This window comes from Melospiza georgiana, chromosome 12, assembly GCF_028018845.1.
Source record: "Melospiza georgiana isolate bMelGeo1 chromosome 12, bMelGeo1.pri, whole genome shotgun sequence".
Classification (NCBI taxonomy): domain Eukaryota; kingdom Metazoa; phylum Chordata; class Aves; order Passeriformes; family Passerellidae; genus Melospiza; species Melospiza georgiana.
Window position 1 is genome coordinate 16,095,539 of NC_080441.1, and position 25,030 is coordinate 16,120,568.

The 25,030-nt window shown below is 52.9% G+C and overlaps 1 protein-coding gene across 1 annotated transcript in view; it reads right to left on the minus strand.

The window, feature by feature from the left end:
- The window catches only part of LOC131088384 (gamma-aminobutyric acid receptor subunit gamma-4), a 43,061-nt gene extending 34,777 nt beyond the window's left edge, over positions 1-8,284 (minus strand). Inside the window, exons 1-3 of the mRNA XM_058032402.1 lie at positions 8,177-8,284; positions 2,334-2,482; positions 2,062-2,129 (exon numbers count right to left, since the gene is read on the minus strand). Of these exons, the coding sequence (XP_057888385.1) occupies positions 2,062-2,129; positions 2,334-2,482; positions 8,177-8,232 (273 nt within the window). The 5' untranslated portion in view covers positions 8,233-8,284. The remainder of the gene's footprint in view (positions 1-2,061; positions 2,130-2,333; positions 2,483-8,176) is intronic.
- Positions 8,285-25,030: the final 16,746 nt, after the last annotated feature.

Below are 25,030 nucleotides of genomic sequence, written 5' to 3' on the forward strand. Positions count from 1 at the left end.
GTTTTGGGTTTTTAGAATGTGAAAAATACATTTTTGGGGTTTTTAGAATAGGGGTTCAGGGGGCAAGATGGAGGGATCTGGGCATGTCCAGCCTTTCTCCTTCTTCTTCTTGGCCTCCATCTTCTGCTGTGATGGTGGCACTTTTGGATTGGTTTAAGGTAGAAGCTCACTGTCTAACATAGGTGATGGGTATTGGGAAGTTGTGGTAAATAATGTACAGGTAGTTTTTAGTATAAAAAGATAACACTGCCCTGGGAGCAGGCAGAGTGCCTGGAACTGTCCTGCTGGACAGACCTCAGCAGGCCAGAGACAGAATGTTATAGATAAGAAACAATAAACAACCTTGAGAACAAGAACAGAAGAATCCTGACTCCTTCTTCAACTGCTGGGCTGGGAAAAGAGACTTTCTAACACATCTTGGGGTCATTGTGAGCAGCAGAAGTCCCAAGAGCAGGGGGTGACACCCACCCAACTCAGGCTGTGGTTCTGCACCTTGAGCTGGGCATGCTGCAGCAATGCAAGGAAATTCTGAGCCTCGAGGCTGTCCCTGCTGGGCCTCCTGATGGTGCCCTCATGGTGTGAGCTGGTGCCCAGGCAGTGCCCATCTGGTGGCTCGTGAGCAGGAGCTGCCAGGGGCACATCCTTGTGGTGGTGAGCAGCCAGAAGGGCTGCTTCAAAATGCTTCTTGGAGTGGAACTGGTACCTCAGCTACTGTACCATCCCTCCATCCCCAGAGGGGTTTGTTCCTTGGAGATGTTGTACTTTGGAAGGTAAAAATAACTTGCCTATCATGGAAACTTGGTGTTTTTTGGGGGGTTTTTGGTGGGGTTTTTTTTTTTTTTTTTTTTTTTTTTTTAGTTTAAGGGGGATGGTTTTGTTCCTGCTCTGTTTTGCATTGGGAAAAAATAAAAAAAAAAAAAAAAAAAAACCAACCAAATTGTCCTGGCTGTATCTTGCTTTTGTCCCCTCAACCTCACTGCCCAATGGACTGGAGAAGTCTTTCAAAACCTGACAACAGTCAGGTTAGTCAGGTTTGCTCCTTGCTAGAAAAGGGAAAAAAGATGACTTTGCAGGGAAAATAGTAAAAATAATAATAATAAAGGAAGTTTCCTGTGAAAATTAAATAGCAAACAGTTGCTCTCCTGATCAAAGAGTGTCTGTGTTAGGTGTTTTCACAGCTCTTGGTACAGCTGGGTCCTGAGCCATAAGGAGAAATTGTCACAGTCCTGGTGGCATCTCTCTAAAGTGCTAGACTATGAAGAAGAAACATTGGACCTGAAGACCCCCTGCTTTCCCCTTGCCCAGCACCACAGGCCAGGCCTGGGCACTCAGGTTTCACACTGCCATGGAAACCATGGGAACCATCTCCAGGTACCCCTCTCAGCCCTCCTGGTTCCACCTCGCCCTGAACATCCTGGTGCCCACACACTTCCCAGGGAGGAGAGGGCAAAGCCACCAGGCAGGAGTGTCTGCCACCCCTTCCAGCAGAGACCAGAGAGGGCATCACCCACAGTGGAAGGGTTGTGGGCTCACCAAGGCCACTCGAGAACCTTGCTCCTCACTAGGGATGGTGCTCAGGGCTCTCCAGCTCCCAGCAGGTCAGAGCACCTTCACCAAAGGAAAGGAAACCTTCTCTCATGCCAACACCACCTTCACACTGCCATGGGGAGGGGACACCGTGCCCTGCAGGCACATGAGCAATCACCATCGATGGTGTTCAGATCTTTCCAGCTCCAGATCCCAGCAGGTCAGAGCACCTTCACTAAGGGAAAGGAAACTTCCAATGATGCCAACATCACCTTCACACCATGTCTAGGCAGCAGGACACAACCTGCCCCAGCTGGGCCAGCCCTGCAGTGGGAAGGTGACACACAAGCAATCACCATCGACGGTGCCCAGGGCTCTCCAGCTCCAGCTCCCAGCAGGTCAGAGCACCCTCACCAAGGGAAAGGAAACCTCTCATGTCAACACCACCTTCACACTGCCACGGGGAGGGGACACTGTGCCCTGCAGGCACCATGAGGAGGGGACACCGTGCCCTGCATGCACACCAGCACTCACCATCTGGATGACAGACACCGGCCCGATGCTGTTCACGTAGATATCCACATCAATGAAGGTGGGCTTGACTGGAAAGACAAGAAAACAGGCACCATCAGCTGGGGCCAAGAGCATTGGCAGAGGGATTAGACAAAGAATGATCCCATCTGGGATGAGCGTGGCTCTACCACAACAAAAATCCCAGCTCCAGCAAGCACCAAAGCATGGAAAACACAGGACATGGCCAGGCCAGGTCACACCTGTGGCCACAGGGAGCTTCAGGGGACACTTACTGCCAATGTCAGGCCTCAGCTTGTTGTCATAGTTCTTGAGCAGCGAGTTGAGGATCTGCGTGGCATCGGTCTCCTGTGCCTTGGGCGTGAGGACCCAGGTTTTATTGATGCTGAGGTAATCGTAATCGTATTCCTCTGTGCTCTCACACCTGCAGAGGAGAGACAGAGGGCAGGGACGTGGCTGTGGCAGCTCTCCGGCACTCCCTGGGAGTGGGGGCACAGCTGTGTTCCAGAGATACCAAAGGAGGAGGATGCAGTGCAGCTAAAAGGCACAGCGTGAGGAGCTCAGGGATCTCCTCTCAGCCACACTACTAAGAAGGCACAACTCACCTGGCACCTCTGCTCACTTCAGGGTCACCAGACATGCTGGGGACTTGCCACCAGTGAGAAAAACTAGCATGGAGTACTTCACCTCCTCCTCAGCTCCCTTTGGAGGCACACTGCTCATCCCCGAGGTGTGGGAGGCAGTCCCTGCTTTCCCTGCCTTCCTGCTCATCCCACCCAGCAGCTCCTGCTGCCAGAGCTGCCTGTTCACCTCAAATACCTCCACTGCTCTGCCTGCTGCTGACACCTGAAGCAGGCTTCCTCTGAGGGAAGAGACAGTGACAAAACAGTGGTTTTGGGGAGCAAGACATTTGCAATGAATGCATTTCAGAGAAAAGAGGTCCTTATCTACCACACAGGCATCCTGCATGCCAGGAAGCCAGCTATCTGCCCTGCACCGATCCCTGGAAATTAAAGCCTTATGCAAACTCCTCTGCCTCCAGGCCAGGACCTGCCACAACCCATTCCCTGCACTCACCAACCCTTCCTCCCCAGCCTGTGGCGTGAGCTCCCATTTAAGGATGTCCCATCTTCCCAATCTCCCAGCTCCCAGCCAGGCAAGGAAAGCTCATATCCATCCTCCTTTGGACACCATCCACTCAGCAACAGCTTCTCTCACTGCCTTTCAACCCTGCCCTCTCTAAACCTTTCACACTCCTCCCTTTTCCTAGAGGAGTTTTCCTAAAGCATCTAATTAGATTAGGTCCACATGGTCACCCGGGAAATTGCAACCACCTGCCACTGCTCTGGGCAGCTCATCCACATGGCTGTCCCTGGAATGCCACAGCCATGTGTGGGAGAGGATGCCAGCACAGCCCCCTCCACGTCTGCCATGGCAGTGTGTCACCAGCTGCAGTGACAGCGAGGGTCTCTCAGTGGGAGCTGTCACTGTGCTGACACTTCCCAGCGGGAGCCTCACAGCTCCAAGGTGTAGCCAGGCACCACGGGGCTGCTAAAAATAGGTTAGAAACTGTTGTAAAATAGTTGTTAGATCGTTAAGCATGTGCTGTTAGTTTGGTTATTATATTGTAAAAGGGGTTAAAAGGGTAGTTGTAAGAAATCTGGTACACAATGTGCCATAACACACCTCAGTAAAGTGCAGCACCAGCCAGCCTGGACAGAACTGTAATGGCCAATCGAGCGCAAATGCAAATGAAGGATCCAAAAAGAAACCTTCATACAAGTGAAGGATCCAAAAGAACCAATCCAAAGGGACAAAAAGCAGGATCAAAAGGGGCTTTGACCCACTGAATCTGTGCTGCTCCATCTGGGACATCGGGGCCATTGCCCCAGCACCAGCGCTGCTCCATCTTCAACGGGAATGCTCCTGCTTGGGCCGGAGCTCCCTTGCTTTGGGCCTTTCTTTTCTTACAATAAATGCTGAAATCACTTTAGCACCGAGAGCCTGCTCTCGTTTTGAACAGACCCCATCTCCCTCCAGCGCCTGCAGAGGCACAGCCTGGCCGATGCACTCGGAGGGGTCGAAAAAGCATTAAATTGACACGTTACGGCCGATTTGTCAGATGCTCCTCTCCCAAAACCCCAGCCAAAACACGCTTTTAAAACTCTTTGCATCTCTGGGGCGCCGGGACGTGTCCCCCGGCCGGGCCGGGCTGCCTGCCGCCGCGCATTAGGTGCTGCTACATCAGCGCATTGTTTCCCGTCTGATTGCGCTGCGCTCGCTAACCACGCTCAAGGAGTGTTAAGCAGCGCTGGCAGGATGCTCTTCCCCATCCCAGCAGCGCCCTGGCCGGGCTCTCGCCGTGGCCTTGGCTCCCAAAGGCGGGCGGGCAGGGAGCTCCAAGCAGCCAGCAGCTCTAGGGGCACGGGGCACAGTGCCAGGGTGGCACAGGGGACATCGCCAGCCCAGCCCAGGGTGGCACAGGGCACTGCCAGCCCACCCCAGAGGGTGGCCCAGGGCTCGCATCGGGGTCTGGTCCTGCTCCTGACAGGAACATGTGCCCACAGCACAGCTCAGGGCGAGGGAAAGCAATCCAAAATGCAATCCAAACTGCAATCCAAAATGCAATCTGAACTGCTTCCCTCCTGCCAGAGCATTGGGTGATGGAGGCTGCCTCCTGCACTGAAATGTTTTCTCCGTGTTCCCTTCCTCTGACTTTCTTGAAGTCACCTGCCAGCGCTGAACTCTGCACATCTCCCTGCCCTGCCAAAATTCCCGGTCCTCTGAGAGACTGTCAGGCTACAGCAGAAATTGAAATATCCCTCTGTGGGCTGAGCAAACCCCATCTGAGCTTGCCTGCTCTCAGACTTGGTTTCCCCCCATTTAGTGTCACTGAGGCTTGGGGTAGCATTTCCAGGGAGTCATATCCCTATTACAGATGCAGGGACACTACCAAAAATATGCTTTTTGCTAATGCAGCTAATCCCAGCCGACTAAACCATACTAAGCCATCTTAGCATAAGCAAGCCAGCTTTTGCTGGAGAAAATATGATTTTTCTGAGTGCCTGTGCACACACAGACACACATCAGCCCTTGCTGGTTAAGAGTGTAACTCTCATGCCACCCTATTGCAAGCCACTGCCTCCTCCCTGGTTTCTCTTCTTGGTGGCCCCACTTTAAACTGAGAAGGCAAGAGCTCGAGGTCTATTGCAGAGAAGAGGTGTTAAGGTGACACGAGCATCCCCCCTCCAGCTGCTAATGGAAATGTCACACTGCAGACCTGAGAGATCCCCAACGTGCTGTGAACACTGCCTGGCCTGGCAGCTCCATCTCCAGGCACAAAGCAGCTGGCTTGGTGACAGGGGACAGCCACTTCTCATATGTCTCTGTGCAGCTAGGGGGAAAGGCAGAGCTGTGTTTCCTCACCTCTGCACGCTGAGATGCCACAACACCCTCCTCAGAGCAGGGCCATGGGCTGGGACACAGCCACAGTGTGGGCAGGGGCTGACAGCAGGGCAGAACTGGGGGCATTGCAAGGAAATCCTTGGTGCTGACAGAAGAGCTGGGGCCATGGCAGCTCCTGCTGGTGCCCCGAGCAGGAGGCTGGCATGGCAGGGAGGTGTCCTTTCGGATGTGCTCACATGCATGGATGAGGTTGGACAATTCTCCCTGGGCAGCCCGTGGCATTACAGCAGGACAGAGCCGTGCCTCACTCCCTGATTCCCTGTTCCTCAGGCAGACACCTGTTTGGCTGAGGCTTCCAAACACTCACTGCTGGGGAAACTCACCTGAGGAGCTGTGCCTGGCTCCCTCCCCTGTGCCCAAGGTGTTCCCTTGGCAGGAGCAGGGGAAGAACAACAAGAGCCACGAAGAAACTTCTGCTCCTTGCCTGCTGGGGCAGCTGGTGGTGCTTGGCTGGGCTGCACACCCACTGTCACTGCTGCTGCTGGTGGCCCTGAGGCAGGAGCCTCCCAGCACAGATGCAGATCCCCGGGCTCTATCCAGCCCTGCTGCAAGCACAGCTGAAAGCATTCCCCGCTCCCAAGAAAAAGAGAGCAGCAAAATGCAACAACAACGTTTCCTTGGTCAAAAAGCACTGTGGTCAGTTCTAATTACCACATGCTAATGTGTCCTTACTCACCCAGCCCACTGCCCCCTAGGGTTGTAGGCACAGGGGGGAGGACTCTGAATTAAAAGCAGGCAGAGGATTTAAGGATGGGGGCTCTAACTGCCCCTACCCATCTCACATCTCTTCCCACCTCTGACAGCACACTCCATGAAGCCCCAGTGCTCCAATCTGCATGGTTTGAGGCACCTGCCCAGCCCAGCATCGGGTGTGATGCTGCGCAGGGATCCTGCCTTCCTGCCCTCAGGGCTCAGAGCTGGCTGCCCCGGTCCCAGCCGAGGCAGTGCCCCGGGAGAGGCTGGTGAAGGAGCCTCTGTGCTGGGGGCACCCTCTGGGGAGTGCTAAATCCCCTGGCAAAAAGCACCCAGCCCCCGCAGTGCCAGGGGAAGGGTCCTGCTGCTTGTACCACGAGAAGAGCTCACATGCACAGCTCCGTTTGCAGAGCTCCTCACCCCAGCACCCACCATGAGGAACAGGGAAGAGGAGATTTTAAACCCTCCACAACTGCACCCAGGAAAAACGCAGCAGATGCAGAGCAAGACCCTGATGTAACTTGCTCTTTTTTCTCCTCTCACAGGATTCCTCTCCCACTCCATCATGCCCACCCTCCGCAAACCTCCACTGCTCCTGGCAAAGCAGGGCTCAGGCTTGAGGCACTGGGCAGAGGAGAGCCTGGGCCAGCTGTAGGGTGAGCATTCCTGCCCAAGGGGATGTGAATACATTAATACAACACATTTAATTACTCCTCCGTGTGATCCTGCAGCTCACAACTCACCCTCTGGAGATGCAGGGCTCGTGGCAATGCTCTGCAGGGATGGTGGGGCACAGGAACCGGGACCACCACGGATCCACTCCCTCTCAGCCCCCCAGTGCCCCTGGCACCTGCAGGGATCTCCTCCCGGGAGGTTTTGTGCCAGGGCACGGCAGAGAATGGGTGTCAGGGCATGACCAGTGGGGCAGCTCCTGCTCCTCGACCCTGGGAAGGCCAAACCACGCAGGACCATGGCAGGGATGGAGTTTGTGCCCACCCCCGGGGTCGGGAAGCATTGGCAGGGCAGGCCATTAGTGGCAGGATTCATGCTCCCTGTCCCTGGCTGCATCTGTAATGGGATTTGATCGGCTTTAAGGCGGCTTATTCTGCCAATTAGCTTCAGCCAGTGAAATCCCTCTTCCCCCAAGCCCTGGGGGTAACAATCTGCTGACAACATGTTCTTTCCCCATCTAGCCATTAAACTCATCAGCGGGGCTAGGAATCGTAAAAAAAAAAAAAAAAAAAAAAAAAAAAAAAAAAAAAAAAGAAAAAAACGGAAAGAGAAACTTGAAACCCCCTTGTGCGTGGGCCCTTTCATCGCTGTTTACAGAAAAGCCTACGAAGGGCTGGCCCTGGGAGAGCACTGCCACCTGCCCGCCCCTGCCTCCGCTCGCTCGCCTCCATGGGGGCACCGGGCTGGCACCGGGCTGGCAGCGGGCACCCGCGGCCAACCTGTGGAGCAGGGCAGGAGCCCGCACACCCTGCGGGGGCTTCGGGGTCCCGGGATGGAGTGCAAGGAAGGGGACCCAAGCTCCTTCCCGGCCAGCCCTACTGCACGTGGGAATGCCCCGGGGGTGGATGGAGCTCCCGGACGTGCCCGGCTCGCTCCGGTCCGGCTCCGGGCACCCCCGAAGGAGCTCGGCCCCCGGCAGGGTCAGCCAGCGGGGTGACGGCAGGGTCCCCCGGCAGGATCAGCCAGGGGGCGATGCCAGGGTGGAAAGCGAGCTGCCCTCTCCATCCCGGCACGCGGAGCGGGAGCCCGGGCTGCGGAGGACATGCGGGCACTCGGTGCTGCCGCGACGGGACCCGCTGGAAGGGACAGCCGGAGGTGCCAAATCCCCGCCGGAGCCGGGCTGGCGAGCTAGGGGAGAAGCGCTGCCACTCCAACCCCCTCCTCTCGCATTGCCCCGACGGGTAAACTGAGGCAGGGAGGGGGCGTGAGGGGGGCGGCACTCACTCACCTGGCGCGCAGGACCGGCCCGAGGGCCAGGCAGAGCAGCAGCACCGTCCGGGGCATCTCTGCGAGGCGAGGGCGGCCCCGGGGGCGGCGCGGGGCCGTGCGGGGCTCAGCGCGGGGCCGGGCCGGGGGCGGCGACCGGGCCCCCCCCCCCGCTGCCCGCAGCGCCGCGCTCCGGCCCCGCCGCCGCCCCCCCCCGCTCCGGCCGCGCTCCGCGAACTTGGGCATCGCTGCTGCTGCTGCTCCGGGCGGCGGCGGCGGCGGCGGGGAGGGGCCGGCGGCGGCTCCTGCCTCCCCGCAACGGGGCCGGCCTCCCCCGCAGCCCCGGGGCTGAGCGCCGCCGCCGGGGGGGCTGAGCAGCACCGAGAGGCGCATCTGCCGCGGAGCGAGCATCGTCAGCTGCTGCCAGCAGCGCCCGCTCCCCCTCTGCGGAACGAGGCGGTGGATTTCTCGATTTCTCTTAATACTCCTCGCCCTTTTTTTTTTTTTTTTTTTTCCCTTCTTCTTTTGCATGTACAACAGTTAGGGTGTTTGTCTAAAAAAAGAAAGAGTGGGTAATTATTGCTCAATTACGCAAGGCGGCAGGCCGCGCTGGGCTGAGGTGCAGCCCGGAGAGGGTCCTTTCCCACCTGTTGGGGCGGCTACCCCGCAAAGCAGCCGTGAGGGTGTGTGGGGAGGAGCTGAGGGACAGCTGGGGGCTCCCAGCCTGTCGCTCTTTGCCTTCAGAGCTTGCCAAGATGCACTGGGGCATTCCTGTACTGACACCCGAGTGGCAAACAGGAGGAGCAGATTCCTTCCTGGGGAGCTGTGGGTGAGAGTTGCTCAGAACAAAGTTTGTCAGACCTACACGAGGTACCAAGAATTGTCCTTTAGTGTTTAGCTGCAGGCTGAGGTGCAGGAGCTGGTCCCCAGAGCTGGCCTTGCATCTCTGGTAATTCTGATGGCAAATCCAGCTCCTCTGGACCAGAGCAGAACCATCCCTTTTACTGAGAGCTGACTCTCCTCTCACTCCTGGGCCTGGCACACGAGCAGAGGGCAAATCCCTGCTCTGCTCTCCATTTGAAGCGTTCTGGTGCTGCTGCTTGGTTTCCCCATTCCCCAGGCACAGCCAGGACAAGTCTGGGTGGTGATGGGGACACCACAGGAGGACAAGCAGCAATAACAGCAGCACACCTGGGTGTTTTTTCCAGGCTCTCTCCCTTGCTGGTTGCTGCAATGATCCCCTTAAGCTCGAGCTGAGATCTGAGCAGCCCCAAAGCCACAAGAGGCAGCTGCAGGCATCAGGGCTCCGAGATGGCATTTCCCTGGAATGAAGCAGCTACAGATGATGTTGCCTTTGCTTCATGCAAAGAAGCCAGCTCTGGATGGCAGAGTTTACAGGAAGCACATGTCAAAAGAGTAAATAATGAATATCAAAGCAGCACTGAAGGTGGAAAGAGCTCTTTAAGCTTCAAAGCAAGCCACTGGATTGTTCCAGAAGTTCTTCGGGGATCCAGATGAAGCTGAAGTTGGGAAAGGTGCAAGAATAGCTGCAGGGAAGATGTAGCTGTCAAGGATTCTGGCCATGAGCAGACCACAGAAAATCCAGGGGTTCATATATGTGCTCTCAGCTCCCCCTCAAGACGCAGGATGTGAAGTGGTATGTGGGGAAATTCACAGGACTCATTTCTTCTGACTGCCCCGTTCTGCTGCCTGAGAGCTGAGAGATCTGGGGAGGGCTGTGCTCAGAGCAGTGGAGATGGGCTGGGAAATGCCAGGCAGTCACAGCATCCCCTCATGATGCTGTTTTGGGGACACCTTCCAGGCAATTTTTGTGCACCAGGAGCTTCCAAGCAATTCTTGTCTCAGGTCTTCTTCATTTCCAGGGGTTTAATTTTGTAACTGAGTGCTGAGTCTTTCCCTGGAACCAGGGACAAGAATGAAGCCTGTTGATGGTGTTGGAGAGCAAGGGCACTGCTTTTCCAGCAAGCACCTTATTTATCAGCAGCAGAGGCTTGGCTAGGAAGAAATCCATTTGAAATTCACCATGATTGGTTCTGACCAGGAAAACCACCCTCAGTCCAAATGCTGGGAAGGACAAAATGTCCTGCTCTTATGTTTTGGGAGGGAGCAGGCCCTATTTTCCACTTTGAAGAGACATTTGTTTTGAGGTCTACTGTCATGGGATTTGAAACTTAAACAGGAGATGCAATGCTTTATTCAAGATGTTTTTTATCCCTTCTGGTATTTCAGTTTAACTGGCAAACTAATAAAACCTATTATTTACAGAGTCCTCATGAGCCCAGAGCCTGGGGGGCCAAGCTGCCACAGCAAATGAAGGTTTGGTTGTGCAGCCCTCACTGCAGGATTCAGCTCTGGGAGACAGGGAGACAATTCCAGCCCTGGCCCAAGGATCACAGCCCTTGCAAGGATGAGCCTGGGCAAATCTGCAGTCCTTCCAAAGCCCTCAGTGCTCTCTCAGAGCCCTTTCTGTGTGCTGCCTGCTCACTGCAGGATTCAGCTCTGGGAGAAAAGGAGACAATTCCAGCCCCGGCCCAAGGATCCCAACCCTTGCGAGGATGGCAGTGCTCTAGGAGGGATGGGCACATCTGGGCACATCTGCAGCCCTTCCCAAAGCCCTCAGTGCCCTCTCAGAGCCCCTTCTGGGATGTGTGCTGCCTGCTCCTGCACTGGGGGTGTGTTTGGAGCAGCAGGGGAAGGCAGGAGGCAGAGCTCTGCCACCTCTTCCCCATGCAAAGGGCTGGTCACTGCTTGCCTCAGGAGACTGCTCTTCCTCTGGGCTACATCAGAGGGAAAGCTGATACAAGTGGGGAAAAGTATGGCCCCAAGGTGTTCAGGAGCTCATTTGTGAGAAAGTTCAGGCTCTTGGTACTTGCACAATCTCCCTCAGACAGATCTGTCTCTCTCAAGGGTGGATGAGCACCTGCAGCAGGACTGGAGGAGCCCAGGCAGGGGGAGATCCCAGGGGCTCTGCAGGGACAGGCCAGCTCTGAGAGCACTCCAGGACAAGGAGCTGCCAGGGCACTGGCAGGCAGCAGTGCCAGGGCCATGCAGCAGAGTGCTCTGAAGGGCTGCATGGAGGTGAACTCGCCTTCCCCTCCTCCCTCGCTCCGCACGTCATCTGGCTGAGGACAGAGCACAGCCAGAGCCGCTGTCCTCGATGTCCTCTGTCCTCCTGGCACTGAACTGGTCCTTGGGCTGTCCCCGAGCCACAGCATCCCTGGGAGCAGCTCAGGGCCAGGCCAGGCCCTCTCCCCATGGCCAGGGCACAGGGCTGGTCACCCTCACAGCAGCACCCATGAGGATGGGCACCCTGACTAACCTGGGTGAGCCTGGGAAGGACAGCTGAGGATCCCTCTGCAAAATTTGGGGGATGAAAACCCTGACAGACCTGGGTGAGCCTGGGAAGGACAGCTGAGGATCCCTCTGCAAAATTTGGGGGATGAAAACCCTGACAGACCTGGATGAGCCTGGGGAAGGAGAGCTGAGGATCCCTCTGCAAAATTTGGGGGATGAAAACCCTAACAGACTTGGGTGAGCCAGGAGAAGGAGAGCTGAGGATCCTTCTGCAAAACTTGGGGTTTGAGCACCCTGACAGAGCTGGGTGAGCCTGGGGAAGGAGAGCTGAGCATCCTTCTGCAAAACTTGGGGGATGAACACCTTGACAGGCCTGGATGAGGCAGGAGAAGGACAACTGAGGATCCCTCTGAAAATCCTGCAGGATGAAAACCCCACATAAGGCTTGGCCCTGCTCTCTGACTTGGGGCATGTCCTGTGCTGTAGAAACATTTGTTTACCCTACCAGGGCATTTGTTCAACGTAACCCTGGTTTTGTCTTTTTCAGGCTGGCCAGACACAGCAGCAGATGCTGTATCTGGGCTCACATGACATCAATAACAGCTTCAGCTGGGCTCTGCCTCCCCACCTTTGTGGACAGCAATGATAGATGAAGCAGACAGGGCACAGTTCGGTTTTTAGGTGCTGGAGTGAACTTGCAGTGCTGACAGATTTAAAAAATGTGTTTGGAGCCTGAACAAATGTGACGTGCATATTTTCCAAGGAGAGTGAAGGGTGTGGGAGGACAGCCCAGGCCGTGGCAGGAGCTGGTGCAGGCTGTCCCGGGGGTGATGAGAGCGTGGATGGGAGTGAGAACTTTACCTCCATCCTCTGCTGCTGTGTCAGGCCTGAAGGAGTCTCTACTTTCCTTCCTTTGCAGGCAGTCCCTCTTCAAAAATTAGTTTTTTAGTGGAAAGAGATCACCAAATGCTAGGTGATCTGATCCCGTGTGTCAGAAGAGCTCTTGCTGTCACCCTGGGGATGGGAAAGGTGCCATTTCCTGGGCTTTTATGGATCTGCTTTTCTGAAACCATCCCCATCCCAGGGCTTCACATGTTACAGTTCTCCTAGGGATGGAAATGCAAAAAGAGAAAATGTGCATGGGAAGGGTTGGGAAGGGGAAGAGAACTGGCAGCATTTGACAGAAAAAAGGGGAAAATCTCAGCAGACAGAGCACCAGGTATTTCAATACTTTTTCAAGTGGAATTTGCATCTGTACGTATGATGTGATACGTCCAGCACAGGACCATGAGCTGGTAGTTTAGACCCCAGAATAACTTCCATCTTTATTTTACAAACTGTGCAAGTGCTGACACAAACTTTGGGGACATGCAGCTGCAGGAACAGGAACAGCTGCTTCCCTTCACTGTAGAAACAGAGTGGCTGCTTCTGGATGGAGATCCACTGCTCCTTGGGACCCCACAAGGGGTGGATCTCCATCCTTGATGCCACAATGGTTCAGGGAAGGGGAAAAACAGCCAGGAAAGTCACGAATCCAACAAAAAGTGTCATTGGGATGCAAACTGTTCTTAGCACAGTGATTCCAACAGCTGGGAAGAGCTTGGGGCTCTCCTGAGGGCAGGCTGGGATTCAGAGCAGAGCCAACACATGGAAGGTGGTGCTGACCATCAAACCCCGTGGCCAGCAGTGATTTTGACTGTCCCTTCCCCTGCTGCAGCCCCGAGGGCACAGCTGAGGCCACATCAGCCCCTCTGGCCCAAGGATTTAGGAAAAGCAGAGAGGAAGGCACAGCTGCCTTCTGCTGTTAATACCTGTAGGATTTCTGCCCAGGGGCGTGGGGATTTCAATGCCTCCTCTCTCCAGTGGCTCAGGAATGTTTATACACCAGTAAATAATGGAGCTGCTCATCTGTGTCCGGGTGTGGATGTTCAATTACAGCCTCTCCCGCAGCTGATCCCGCGCTCTCCTTGCCTGGCTCTGCTGGCAGTGTGACATTTTGTCAGCCCGGGGATAAGGCAGGGCTGTTGATAAGCAGAGAAACCAGGGAAAGGAGCTTTCCTCCCCTCCTGTGCAGGTGCTGCCTGATCTGGGCTCCCAGGAGCTGTTCTGAGCTGGGACTGACTCTGAGGCTCTGTGATGGTGCCTGCAGCAAGCCCATTTCTTCACTCCTCTTCCCTTCTGGGCAGTTCTTAGACATTTTCCAGGCCTCTTTAATTTCCTCCTGCATGAAGCTCCGGTGTCTCCTGTGCAGAAGAAGGAGACTCCCTTCTCTCCCAAATGCCAGAACTTGAGGGACACATTTTGGAGTGGCTGTTTTTTGTTGTTTTTAGTGAGGCAGTCCTTGGGACTGTGGCACTGTGGCCCTGAGTGCCACCCCAACAGGGCTTCACCAGCAAGAGCTCAGCAGGGAGGGGACCAGCTGAGGACAGTGCCCAGAGGCACTCTGCCCATCCAGGTCCCAGCACACCCAGCTCGGGGCCGGGGCTGTGCCTGCTCCCTCCTTGGAGCAGCTGGGCAGATCCTCTGCAGATCCTGTGCCCCCTGCCCGAGAGCATCTTTCATGCAGGGAGAGGGGAGCAGATCCTCTTGGCAGATCCTCTGCAGATCCTGTGCCCCCCTGCCCCAAACATCTTTCATGCAGGGAGAGGGGAGCCTGTGCTGTGCTGCTGTTATCCACTCCCAAACGGGGGAATCAATGGCGCTGCCTCTCCTTCCGTGCCCTCCTGGCCCAGGTGGGACAAGCTGGACCCAGAGCTGCCCTGAGAGCCCCCTATGGTGCTGCCATCAGGGTGCTGTCCCACTGCCACCCTGTGTGCATGGCAGAGCTGCTCCCCAGCCCAGAGCCCATCCAGCTGCTCTCTGTGCACTGCTGGCACTGCCATTTGCACCCTTCCTCCCCATCCCTGGTGCTCCCCAGCCCATGCTCACAGGAGTTCATGGGGAAATGCCAGCTCTGCATTGTTGGCACTGCCATTTGCACCCTTCCTCCCCATCCCTGGTGCTCCCCAGCCCATGCCCACAGGAGTTCATGGGGGAATGCCAGCTCTGCACTGCTGGCACTGCCATTTGCACCCTTCCTCCCCATCCCTGGTGCTCCCCAGCCCATGCTCACAGGAGTTCATGGGGAAATGCCAGCTCTGCACTGCTGGCACTGCCATTTGCACCCTTCCTCCCCATCCCTGGTGCTCCCCAGCCCATGCCAACAGGAGTTCATGGGGGAATGCCAGCTCTGCACTGCTGGCACTGCCATTTGCACCCTTCCTCCCCATCCCTGGTGCTCCCCACTTCATGCCCACAGGAGTTCATGGGGAAATGCCAGCTCTGCATTGCTGGCACTGCCATTTGCACCCTTTCTCCCCACACTGCATCCCTGGTGCTCCCCACTTCATGCCCACAGGAGTTCATGGGGGAATGCCAGCTCTGCACTGCTGGCACTGCCATTTGCATCCTTCCTCCCCATCCCTGGTGCTCCTCACTTCATGCCCACAGGAGTTCATGGGGAAATGCCAGCTCTGCATTGCTGGCACTGCCATTTGCACCCTTCCTCCCCATCCCTGGTGCTCCCCAGCCCATGCCAACAGGAGTTCATGGGGGAATGCCAGCTCTGCACTGCTGGCACTGCCATTTGCACCCTTTCTCCCCGCACTGCATCCCTGGTGCTCCCCAGCCCATGCTCACAGGAGTTCATGGGGAAATGCCACCTCTGCACTGCTGGCACTGCCATTTGCACCCTTTCTCCCCACACTGCATCCCTGGTGCTCCCCAGACCATGCTCACAGGAGTTCATGGGGAAATGCCAGTTCTGCTGTGCTCCTGAGCTCCAGGATCCCCTGTGAAACACTGACCCAGATCAGCCCTGTGCCGCACGGGGCTGTGCTGTGTGCCTGCTGGGCACAGCCAGCCTCACCCTGCTCCACGATTCTCCTTCCCAACCAAAAGCATGCAAACCCACACCCCGTCCACCAGCAGGCCATGCTGCCGTGTCCAGTGTTATAAACAAAAAAACTCCCAATTTTTTTGTGGGAAAAATAGTTACAGAACCAGTCACGCCAGTGTTGCTGCCACAGTGCCACCAGTTTGTTATGATAATCACAAGTGGTTGAAGTTAATAGTTCTTTTTGTATCAGTAAAGGCTAGGGCTAAGTTAATGGCTCTCCTCCCCAGACAGTGAGGGGAAAGGACCAGACGTGGGAAGGGGGGCATCAGAAGATGCAAAATAACTTCGAGACCAGCATGCCATGAGAAGTGTCAAATTTACCGAAAAAAACCCCAAAACAACGAGCCAATGCAGAATTAAGAAATTAGAGTGATGCCTAGACGTGAAGAACAGAATGCTGAGCCTGCAGAGATGCTGAAAACCTTTGTTGCCCCTCGCCCTGAGCAGAGAAATCATCTTAAACCAAGACCCAGAGATGGAAAAGAGTAGAAAGCAGAGATCAGGGTCATGCCTATAGCTTCCCTGAGGATGGGACCCCCAGCTCTACCCCTAGGGGACAAAGCTGAGCATTCCTCCTCCTCCAAGTTATCCTGAGAGAGATGATGGAGACTGCAGACCTGTCAGGCTTCCCAATCTTGAGCTGATCGCTTTTAATAAAGGCATAAAGAAAAGTCTCCTGCCCTGTTTATTTCATCCAGCACCACCTTCCCTCTCCCCTCTGCTCCCAGCTCCATGCCAGCCCCTGTGCTGGCAGCTGAAGCACAGAGGAGCTGACACCATGCACTGCCCTGCAGCCCCTGTGCTCCCAGAGCCAGCGGAGCAGAAATGCCTGCACATCCAGGAGAGGGATGCTGGCACCAGGATCTGCCGATTGCCAGCACGTCAGGGAAGGAGAGATCGTCTCCTAATGCTCTCTAAGCTCCAATCTTAATCTTGTTCATTGCTGCTAAGTCTCAGAGAAATCGGGCCGATGCCTTGAAAGGAGGCAAAATAAAAAAGATTCAAGAGGAGGCTGAAGGCTCTTCAGAAAACTGAAGAGAAATAATCTTCAAAGGTTCCCACGAGCCCGTGCTCCCCAGCCTAGAAAAGCAGAGCAGATATAAACACTGAGCCTTGCTGGAGTTGTTTTTCAGTCTGGTATTTTCTAGGAGGAGGCAGAAATGTAAAGGCTGGAATATCAGAGAGCACTTGTGGGATCTCAGCACTCAGGGTTTGACTCCTTCCCTGGCAGGCTCAGGTGCCCAAGGCAAAGCCTGGTTCCCATTTCCCCATGGGGGTGAGGGCCAGACAGAGCACAGGAGGGGCTCCAGGTGGGTCTGCAGCCCCTTTGCACTGCAAGGGGGATCCAATCAAGTGGGAACATCTGCATAGAAACTGCCTGTCCTGGGGAAATGAAAGGGGTTACCTGGGGCTGATGGGCTCTGCCAGGGTCCCACCACCAGGGCAAGGACCAGGACACAGCAGCCCCTTGTTCTGCCTCCCCCCTCTGCATCCCTCTGCTTTCAGCATCCCTGAGCCCCATGCCAGCACCCTCTCATCCCCAAACAAGGGACATCCATGGAGGGGCCTCTCCTGCCCTCATATCCTCCCCTAAGGCCTGGGAGGCTCCTCCATGGGAGCTGCTTTCACTCTCTGCACTTGTCACTGCGGGCTGAGCTGCTGCTGCTGCTGCTGATCCCCTCCTCCAAACTCACTTTTAGCCTCCCTGGCAGCCCAAGGCAACACGTGCTGCCATTTAAAAGGTCCTTGCTGTGAAAGGTGCTGCCTCTTCACCTTGCAAAAACTGCTTGTGTTGGGAGGGGAGCAAGGATCATCCAGGCCATGCTCCAAATGCACCCCAGTGCAGAAAATGGGGTTTGTCCCTCTGTCCCACACACTGCAGAGGGACGTGCCCAGCCTTGGGGGTTTGCCCTGCAGGGATGGGATGAGCTGAGCCAGAGCTGGCTATGCAAGCAGGGTGGGGTCCAAAGAAGGTGCTGCAGGCTGGGGGACAGTCTGTCTGTCTGTCTGTCTTCAGGCTCCTGGCCAGAGCCTGCTCTGACTCCCCAGGCAGCTCTGCCAGCTCCAGCCTTTGCAGCAAATTTTGCCTTTGTCATTGCCCATGTGCTTGGTGGACAGGGGACTCCTGTCTTCCAGGAGGATGTTAGAAAATGCCTTTCAACTGCAGTAAAATTCACCCTTCTCTCTCCACCTCCCCAAAAAAAATAAAGAGTAAGCCATAATTACACCCACGCAGCTCTCCTCACTGCTTCACCCTCCTCTCAGAAAGGCACCGGCATCTACAGAGTGGATATGTTGATTAAAAGTCCCCCAAAATGAATAGATCAAGAAAAAATCTTCCATGCCCCTGCAGCAAGGGTGAAGTGCTTTTTAATTAAGGACAAAGACATGCAAATGTCCTGAATCATCACAAGCAAATAGCAAAATAGCACCTGTCAGAATATTAAAAAACAAGCACTCAGCATTCCCTTGTGATCAGCTTGAAGGAGGCCTTGAGTTAAAAAAAAAAAAAAATCCCCTGAGAGTTGAAAAACGTAATAGACTGGGAGGGAGCAAAGAATATGGCTCAAAAAATGCAAGTGGGGATGACTTGGTGGTGGTTTGGGCTGGAGAATGTGTTAGGGTGACCCACAGGGGGGTCTGCTCCATCCCTAGCCCCAGTCCAGTCTTGGGGGGCACAGGGCACTGCCCATCATCAGCCAAGCCCCTCTTCTCCCAGGTGCCACCACCCTGCCAAATCTGTAATTATGAGCACTGAAATAACCCCAGTCAGCTGGGCAAAACCACAGCCTAATGCATTCTGAAGGGTTTGCTGGAGGAGCAGCCTCAGGGGCCGCTCCTGTGCCATCCCCTGCTCGCCCCTGTCAGACCTGCCCGTGCTGAAGGAGGGGAGTTCAGCCTCTGTGAGTAATGGAGGTGACAGGCTGCTGCCTCCCCGAGCCCTGGGGCACCACCCCACGCTCTCCCCGTGTGCATTTGTTTGTGTGGCAGCCCAGGAACGTGCGGGAAGAGCCCTGGATGTGCCCAGAAATCTTCGTTATTAGGACTGATTGCAGGGCAAACTGGCTGGAATGGGTGCCAGGGCTGCTGGGCAGAGCAGGCAGGTGCTCCCAAGGCTGATCAGGGCAGAAATTGTTTCCCTAGAATAGGATTAAACAGCGAGGTTGGAGGAATTCTTTGGCCCAGAATCTTCATTATTAGGATTGATTACAGGGCAAACTGGCTGGAATGGGTACCTGAGTGCCAGGGCTACTGGGCAGAGCAGGCAGGTGCTCCCAGGCTGATCAGGGCAGGGAATTGTGGAAATTTCTCTAGAATAAATTGTAGGAAATTTCCCTAGAATAGGGTGAAACAGGGAGGTTGGAGGAATTCTTTGGCCCAGAATCTTTATTATTAGGATTGATTACAGGGCAAGCTGGCTGGAATGGGTACCTGAGTGCCAGGGCTGCTGGGCAGAGCAGGCAGATGCTCTCAGGCTGATCAAGGCTAAAATTGTTTCCCTAGAATAGGGTTAAACAGGGAGGTTGGAGGAATTCTTTGGCATTTTTGGGTCATTTTTATTGCTACCATTGCTGGCTTTTACCCATCCCTGTGTGTCTCAGGTTGAACACCCAGCTGGGGGAGGATATGATGCTGTGAGGGTCCCCCCAAGCAGCAGCCTCCCCTCTGTCCAGCTGCACCCCAGAGCACTGGCCTTGGTGACACAGCTGAGGACACCACTGTCCTCAAGGCTGGAGGAATTCTTTGCCATTTTGGGCGTTTTTATTGCTCCCATTGCTGGCTTTTTCCTGACCCTAGGTTGAACACCCAGCTGGGGGAGGATTTGCTGCCCTGGTGCACCCCAGAGCAGTGGCCTCGAGCACCCTGAGCTGGGTGACACAGCTGAGGCCACCGCTGTCCCCAGGGCTGTCCCAGAGCCAGCAGGGAGGAGGAGTGGGGAAGGCGATGAAAGGAAGGAGTGTTGGGAAGCACAGGCAGAGCCAGCAGCAGCCACAAAGGGCTGGGAAGGGGAGGCAGAGTGAAAGGGAAATGCCTGGAATAATAAGTGCCGGCCGGATGCCTTTGAAGGGGACTCGGATATCTCGGGTCTCCCGCCTGACCTACTTAAACCCGGCATCATCTGATGGAGGAGTAACCCCCAGCTCGGAATAGAAACTTGTCTCCTCTCGGTTTAAAACCCTTCCCTCTGCCACCCCGGGCTGGGGCTGTGCTCAGTGGGAATTCCAGAGGTCCCGGGCACCTTTCGTGGTGAGGAAAAACCAGAGGGATGGCACTGGCAGCGTGTGCTTCCCCAATGTGAAAAATGCCAATCACTTGGTTTTAAAATTTTAAAAGTTTAATGGTAATAAAATGGTTATAAAAAATAGTAATACAATTAGAGTAATAATAATTTGGACAAATTGAATTAGGACAATATGAGACAATAGAGACAAAGAGTTACGGACAGTCTGGGTACCTCTTTCTGGTCAACACGATCCTGAAAAAGGACCCACGTTAACAGAGGATTAACCCTTAAAAGCAACAGCCTGTTGCATATTCATACACCTCATACATGATGCATAAATTCCATTCAAACACAGGATTCTGTCTGGTCAGTGTCAACTTCTTCCTCTGAATCCTAACAGCATCTTCGAGGCGGGAAGAAGTTCATTTCTTCTGATAATGGAGCAATAAATTCTCTTTCTCTGAAAGATTCAGGTGTCCTGTGGCTGCTGTATTGCTGTGAGTCCTTTCTTTAAAAAAAGTATCCTATATAGCATAGTTTCTGTTTTAACATTTTGTTATAACCTAAAACTATATTTAACACACTACTTAAGAGAATTAATACAGCATCACTTTCTAACACAACACATATAATATTCATTTTAATATTTGCTAAAAGCCAATCATAAAATACACGCATTTTTCGCACCCAGATTGCGAACAGCAGCAGCGCTGCCCGTGGGGATTGGCAGGAGGCACAGCCAAAAAAACCCCTTGCACATCAGGAGCCAGAAGTCAGGGGACCTTCATTAGCTCCTTGTGTACACATGATTTGTGAGCAAAGATTTTTCATTTCAAGTGAACCGCAAATCTGGTGCACAACAGAGCCCCGGGGCATCAAATTAATTGGCAAATATAGGCAGAATTTGGCAATTAGTTTAAATGAGAAGAAAAGCAAATGAAACCACAGTCCAAGCAAAACCAGCTGCAATCAAAGCACTTTTTTCCTACCTGTTTTGAAATAAAATCTTTTGCTTAAGAATGCCAAAATGTTTCATTGATCCATGTTCTAAATTAAATGTTTCAAGTTTTTCCACTCCAGCACACCATTGTTCATTTAAAACTTGACTTTCTTGAAATAAAAGAACAGAAAAAGAACCACTGTTTTGGTTTGAACAACATACTGAAATGACAAGATGAATTTTTTTCATTTTTCTTCTTTCACTGGAATATTAAAAAAAATAATTCTATATGAAGCAAATTTAATCCATTCCTCTCTTTGCTCCAGAGCAATTTTCCCACCTGCAATGTGCATTGCAGGACATCCCTGGGGCTCCAGGTCTTCCCATTGCCATGTGGGGAGCAAGGTGGCTTTGGTGGGAATTCCCAGCAGATCAGAGCAAGATTCAATCTCCTTTTATCAAGGGCTTTCTTCAAGCCCTCAAGGCTCCCTAAGCACATAAAATTTCCAGCTCATAGACTCTGGGACTGAATTAGCTGTTTATGAACCTTCATATGCTTTATTCAACTTCCTTGCTAAATGGCAAAAATGTATGTGGGATTAGGAAAGAAAAACAATTAAATTAAAAACAAAGTCATTACCGAAAGCCAGCGAGTCTCTCAGTACCCCCATCAGAAGGAGATGAGTTTTCTCTCTCTGTTAATTTTCTTGGCAGGATCTCCCATGTTAAAGCAACAAGGCAAATGTTTACTCTGACTTCTCAACAGCGTTTCTGAACCCTGGGGGGGCTAAAAATAAAGAGAGAGAGAGAGAGAAATTCTCTTAATCTGAAATGCTCTTACACGTTAATTTTTGCAAAGCTCAGATTTAGGGTCAAATTCAAACTGACAGAGTCTCCTTGAAGTAGGAGGAAGAGCAGGAGATAATATTGGGTGAAGAGAAGAGAAAGATGAGACTGGCAAAGTGGATTTTTCCTTTTTTTTTTTTTTTTTTTTTTAAGCTTGCAGGGAGATACTAAGCCAAATAATCAGACAAGAAAGGCAACGAGCAGCTATCAAAGCAGCAGCCGTTTTAGGAGCTGTGCTCATCTGAAAGCCACTCTGAGTTCTTGTGAAAAACCGCCGCCTTAACAGCTGTCCCAATTAGAGGCAGGCGGAAATTTCCCAATAAACCCACGGGTTTGTCAGAAAATAATTCGCTGAGTCTGAAATGCTCCGAGCTGGCTGAACTTTTGTTGAATGGGAGAAGCAGGGCTCCAACTGGGGGCCGGTGCTCAGCTGCCAGGTTTGTGCTCCCAGCAGCAGCGCTGATGGAAAAGTCAATTTTACTGAGCAGCTGCAGGCACCAGGAAGAGCCTGGTTGCCATCATTTATGTTTGGGATTTGGTTGGAGATGGAAGAGGGAGGGGGTAAAAAGCCAAAGTATAAAAAGGCAAATGAGTTCCTTATAAATTTGTGTCGTAGGAAGGGGACCAGGACACCAGCTGGTTCATCACAGGTCCGGTTTATTGAAGAAAGCATCAAACACTTATACAGCAAATAATAAGCTCATGAATATTCTGTAAGCCAAGCAATCTATTGGTTAAACTATACCATGAATTCTTCCTCATTCCTTAGGGGTTACATCTCTCTTTTCTCATGTCTCTTTCACTATTTGTTATCCTACTACAGCTAGGCCCAAGGACACGCTATCTCACAGGTGCAGGACTTGGAATTAGCCACGGCTTTGTAATTTTCCAGTCTCTAGCAGCTAAATTCCCAACAATTTTGAGCTTGAACCAGCCAAGATGGCTTGTGCCATGATCCCATAGATGCCTGGTTAACATCATTTATGTTTGGGGTTTGGTTGGAGTTGGAAGAGGAGGGGTAAAAAACCAAAATAGTAAAAGGCAACTGAGTTCCTTATAAATTTGAGCTCAAACCAGCTGAGTTTGCTCATGCCATGATCCCATAGGTGTCTGGTTGCCATCATTTATGTTTGGGATTTGGTTGGAGTTGGAAGGGGGGGGGAGGAATAGAAAAAGGCAACTGAGTTCCTTATAAATTTGAGCTCAAACCAGCCGAGTTTGCTCATGACATGATTGTATAAATGCCTGGTTGCCATCATTTATGTTTGGGATTTGGTTAGAGTTGGAAGAGGAGGGGTAAAAAAAAAAGATCAAAAAGCAACTGAGTTCCTCATAAATCTGGGCTCGAGCCAGCCGAGTTTGCTCATGCCATGATCCCATATGCCTGACCTGTTTTAGGATCTTGGTGGCTGGATCTGTGAGGGAAGGAATAAATCAAGCCCCGGGTGCTGTGGAGAGGCCAACGCTGGCGCGGCAGCGCTGCTGACATCCCTGTGCCAGGGGAGCAGCTCGTGGCTGTGCCCATGGCTCCCTGGCAATGAGGGTCTCTCCTGGGCTCTCTCCTTCCCCAGCAGACACAGCCTGATGTTCTTCCTTCTCTTGGTTTTACTTTTCAATTATGGCAGAAGCTGTAGCTACAGTTACTTGGGTTTTTTTCAGCTATGCCTTTGAAAACTGATGTGTTGCCACTGGATGCATCATCAGGGTTTGGGTTTTTTTTCAGCTGTTTCACTGCATCAGAAACTTATTAAAAGGAGAAAGTCAACAAGATTTGGTCTAGGAGAGTCTGTGCAACCCTTCTCATGGAGAGAATTTAGCTGCCCATATTTAAATTGTGTTAAAAATGAAAAAGTTACCAGGCAGGACAACAACCCAGGCTCGTCTCAACCACCTTCCAAGGGGCTGTGAGGATGCAAGGCAGCTGCCAGGGGCAGAAGAATCCCTGAATCAAGCTGGAGCTGTGCTTGCAGGGGAAAAAAAAAAAAGCTGTTAATGCTCTGTGTGACTCCTGACCTGCAGAGAAAATCCTTTCGGTGAGTGGTGATGATTAATTACTAATGATAATTAACCTACAACAACAGTGGCACTCAGAAACCAGAGCAAAGGCACACATCCCATCATGTGCAGCTCTGAATGAAAACAGAGCCTCTGCCCCAAGGGATTTCTTTTTAAAAATGCCTAGAAATGATGAGTGACAGAACTGGAGCTTTCCTCTCCCCAGTGCTCCTCAGGGCGGGCGCAGAGCCCTGTGCAGGTGCCACTCTCCTGCCCATGCTGCTGCTGCCCTGGCTCCTGGAGGGGCTCTGCTGCTTCACCAGGCACCTCCGAGGGCATCCTTGGTGTTTCCTGTGCCCCCAGCCTGCCCCAAACCAGGTGCTCCATCCCCAGTCCCATCTGGAGTCCATCCCATCGCCCTGCAGAAGCAACACCAACACTACTGGCAGGAAAATTAATCCACAAACACCAGAGGTTTATATCCTAAAAGGAGACAGAGGAGTCCTTTGACTTTATTTGAATAAAGGGAGAGGCCATGGGGCATTCCCAAGGGGTCTCTTAAAGTTTTGGAAGATGCAGCCTCCCTTTTTATCTCAATTTTCCTCTCTCTTTCCCCATTTCTGAGGTACTTGAGAGGTTCAGACTTCCCACAACACCTGATACCAAAGATTCCTCTCTTATGTATAACCCTCCCTTTTAATTTTTAATTCTTACAGAATTTAGGGGTTTTTCTTCCCCATTGTTTCTTTCATCTTTCAATGTCTAATTTCATTTATCAGCAAACTTAAAGCTTATTTGTAAAAGTAAATATATTTTTCCATTCATCAATCAGTGGAATCCTTCCCATTATTTCTTTTATCTCCAAATGCTAGTTTTGTAAAGACAAATCCACTATTCCTCTCACTGCCCAGAGTGCTGCCACTTAGCTCAACAGAAAAGCAGGGGCATGTAGCTTGAAATCAGCCCCCTTTGGGTCCCTAAAGTGATGCTGAGGGCCCTCTGAAGCTAGGGGAGAGAAAAAAAAAAGAAAAAAAAGCATCTGCCACATTCTTGATTTGATGTCAGAAGCTGTGAGATCCCACCCCTGTCACTGCCTACCCCTGCTGACAGCCCTGCTTCCTACAGAGCAAATGGGCTTGGAGCTCCGTGATCAAAGTCATTTGCATTGACTCCCCTGGCCTGGTTTCCCTGCCTGGATTCCTGCTCTGCCCCTCTGGAGCAGGAGCTCTGGTTTGTTCCCTTTTGGGGTTTGCTGGGTCCCTGTTTCCTCCCCAGGGGAAGGGAGCCTGCTCTTGGTGCTGGGTGCCAGCTTCACCTGCAGGAAAAGCAGCGCCAGCGCTGGGAGCTCTGCTCTGTCCCAGTCTCTGGCACAGGTGGAGTCTCAGAATCTCTGCTGCTCACAGTGACCCCAAGATGTGTTAGAAAGTCTCTTTTCCCAGCCTGGCAGTCAAAGAAAAAGTCAGGATTCTTCTGTTCTTGTTCTCAAGGTTGTTTATTGTTTCTTAGCTATAAAATTCCTTCTCTGGCCTGCCGAGGTCTGTTCAGCAGGTCAGACAGAGGCACTCTGACTACCTTGGGGAGGTGTTATGTCTTTATACGAAAAACTACATGTACATTA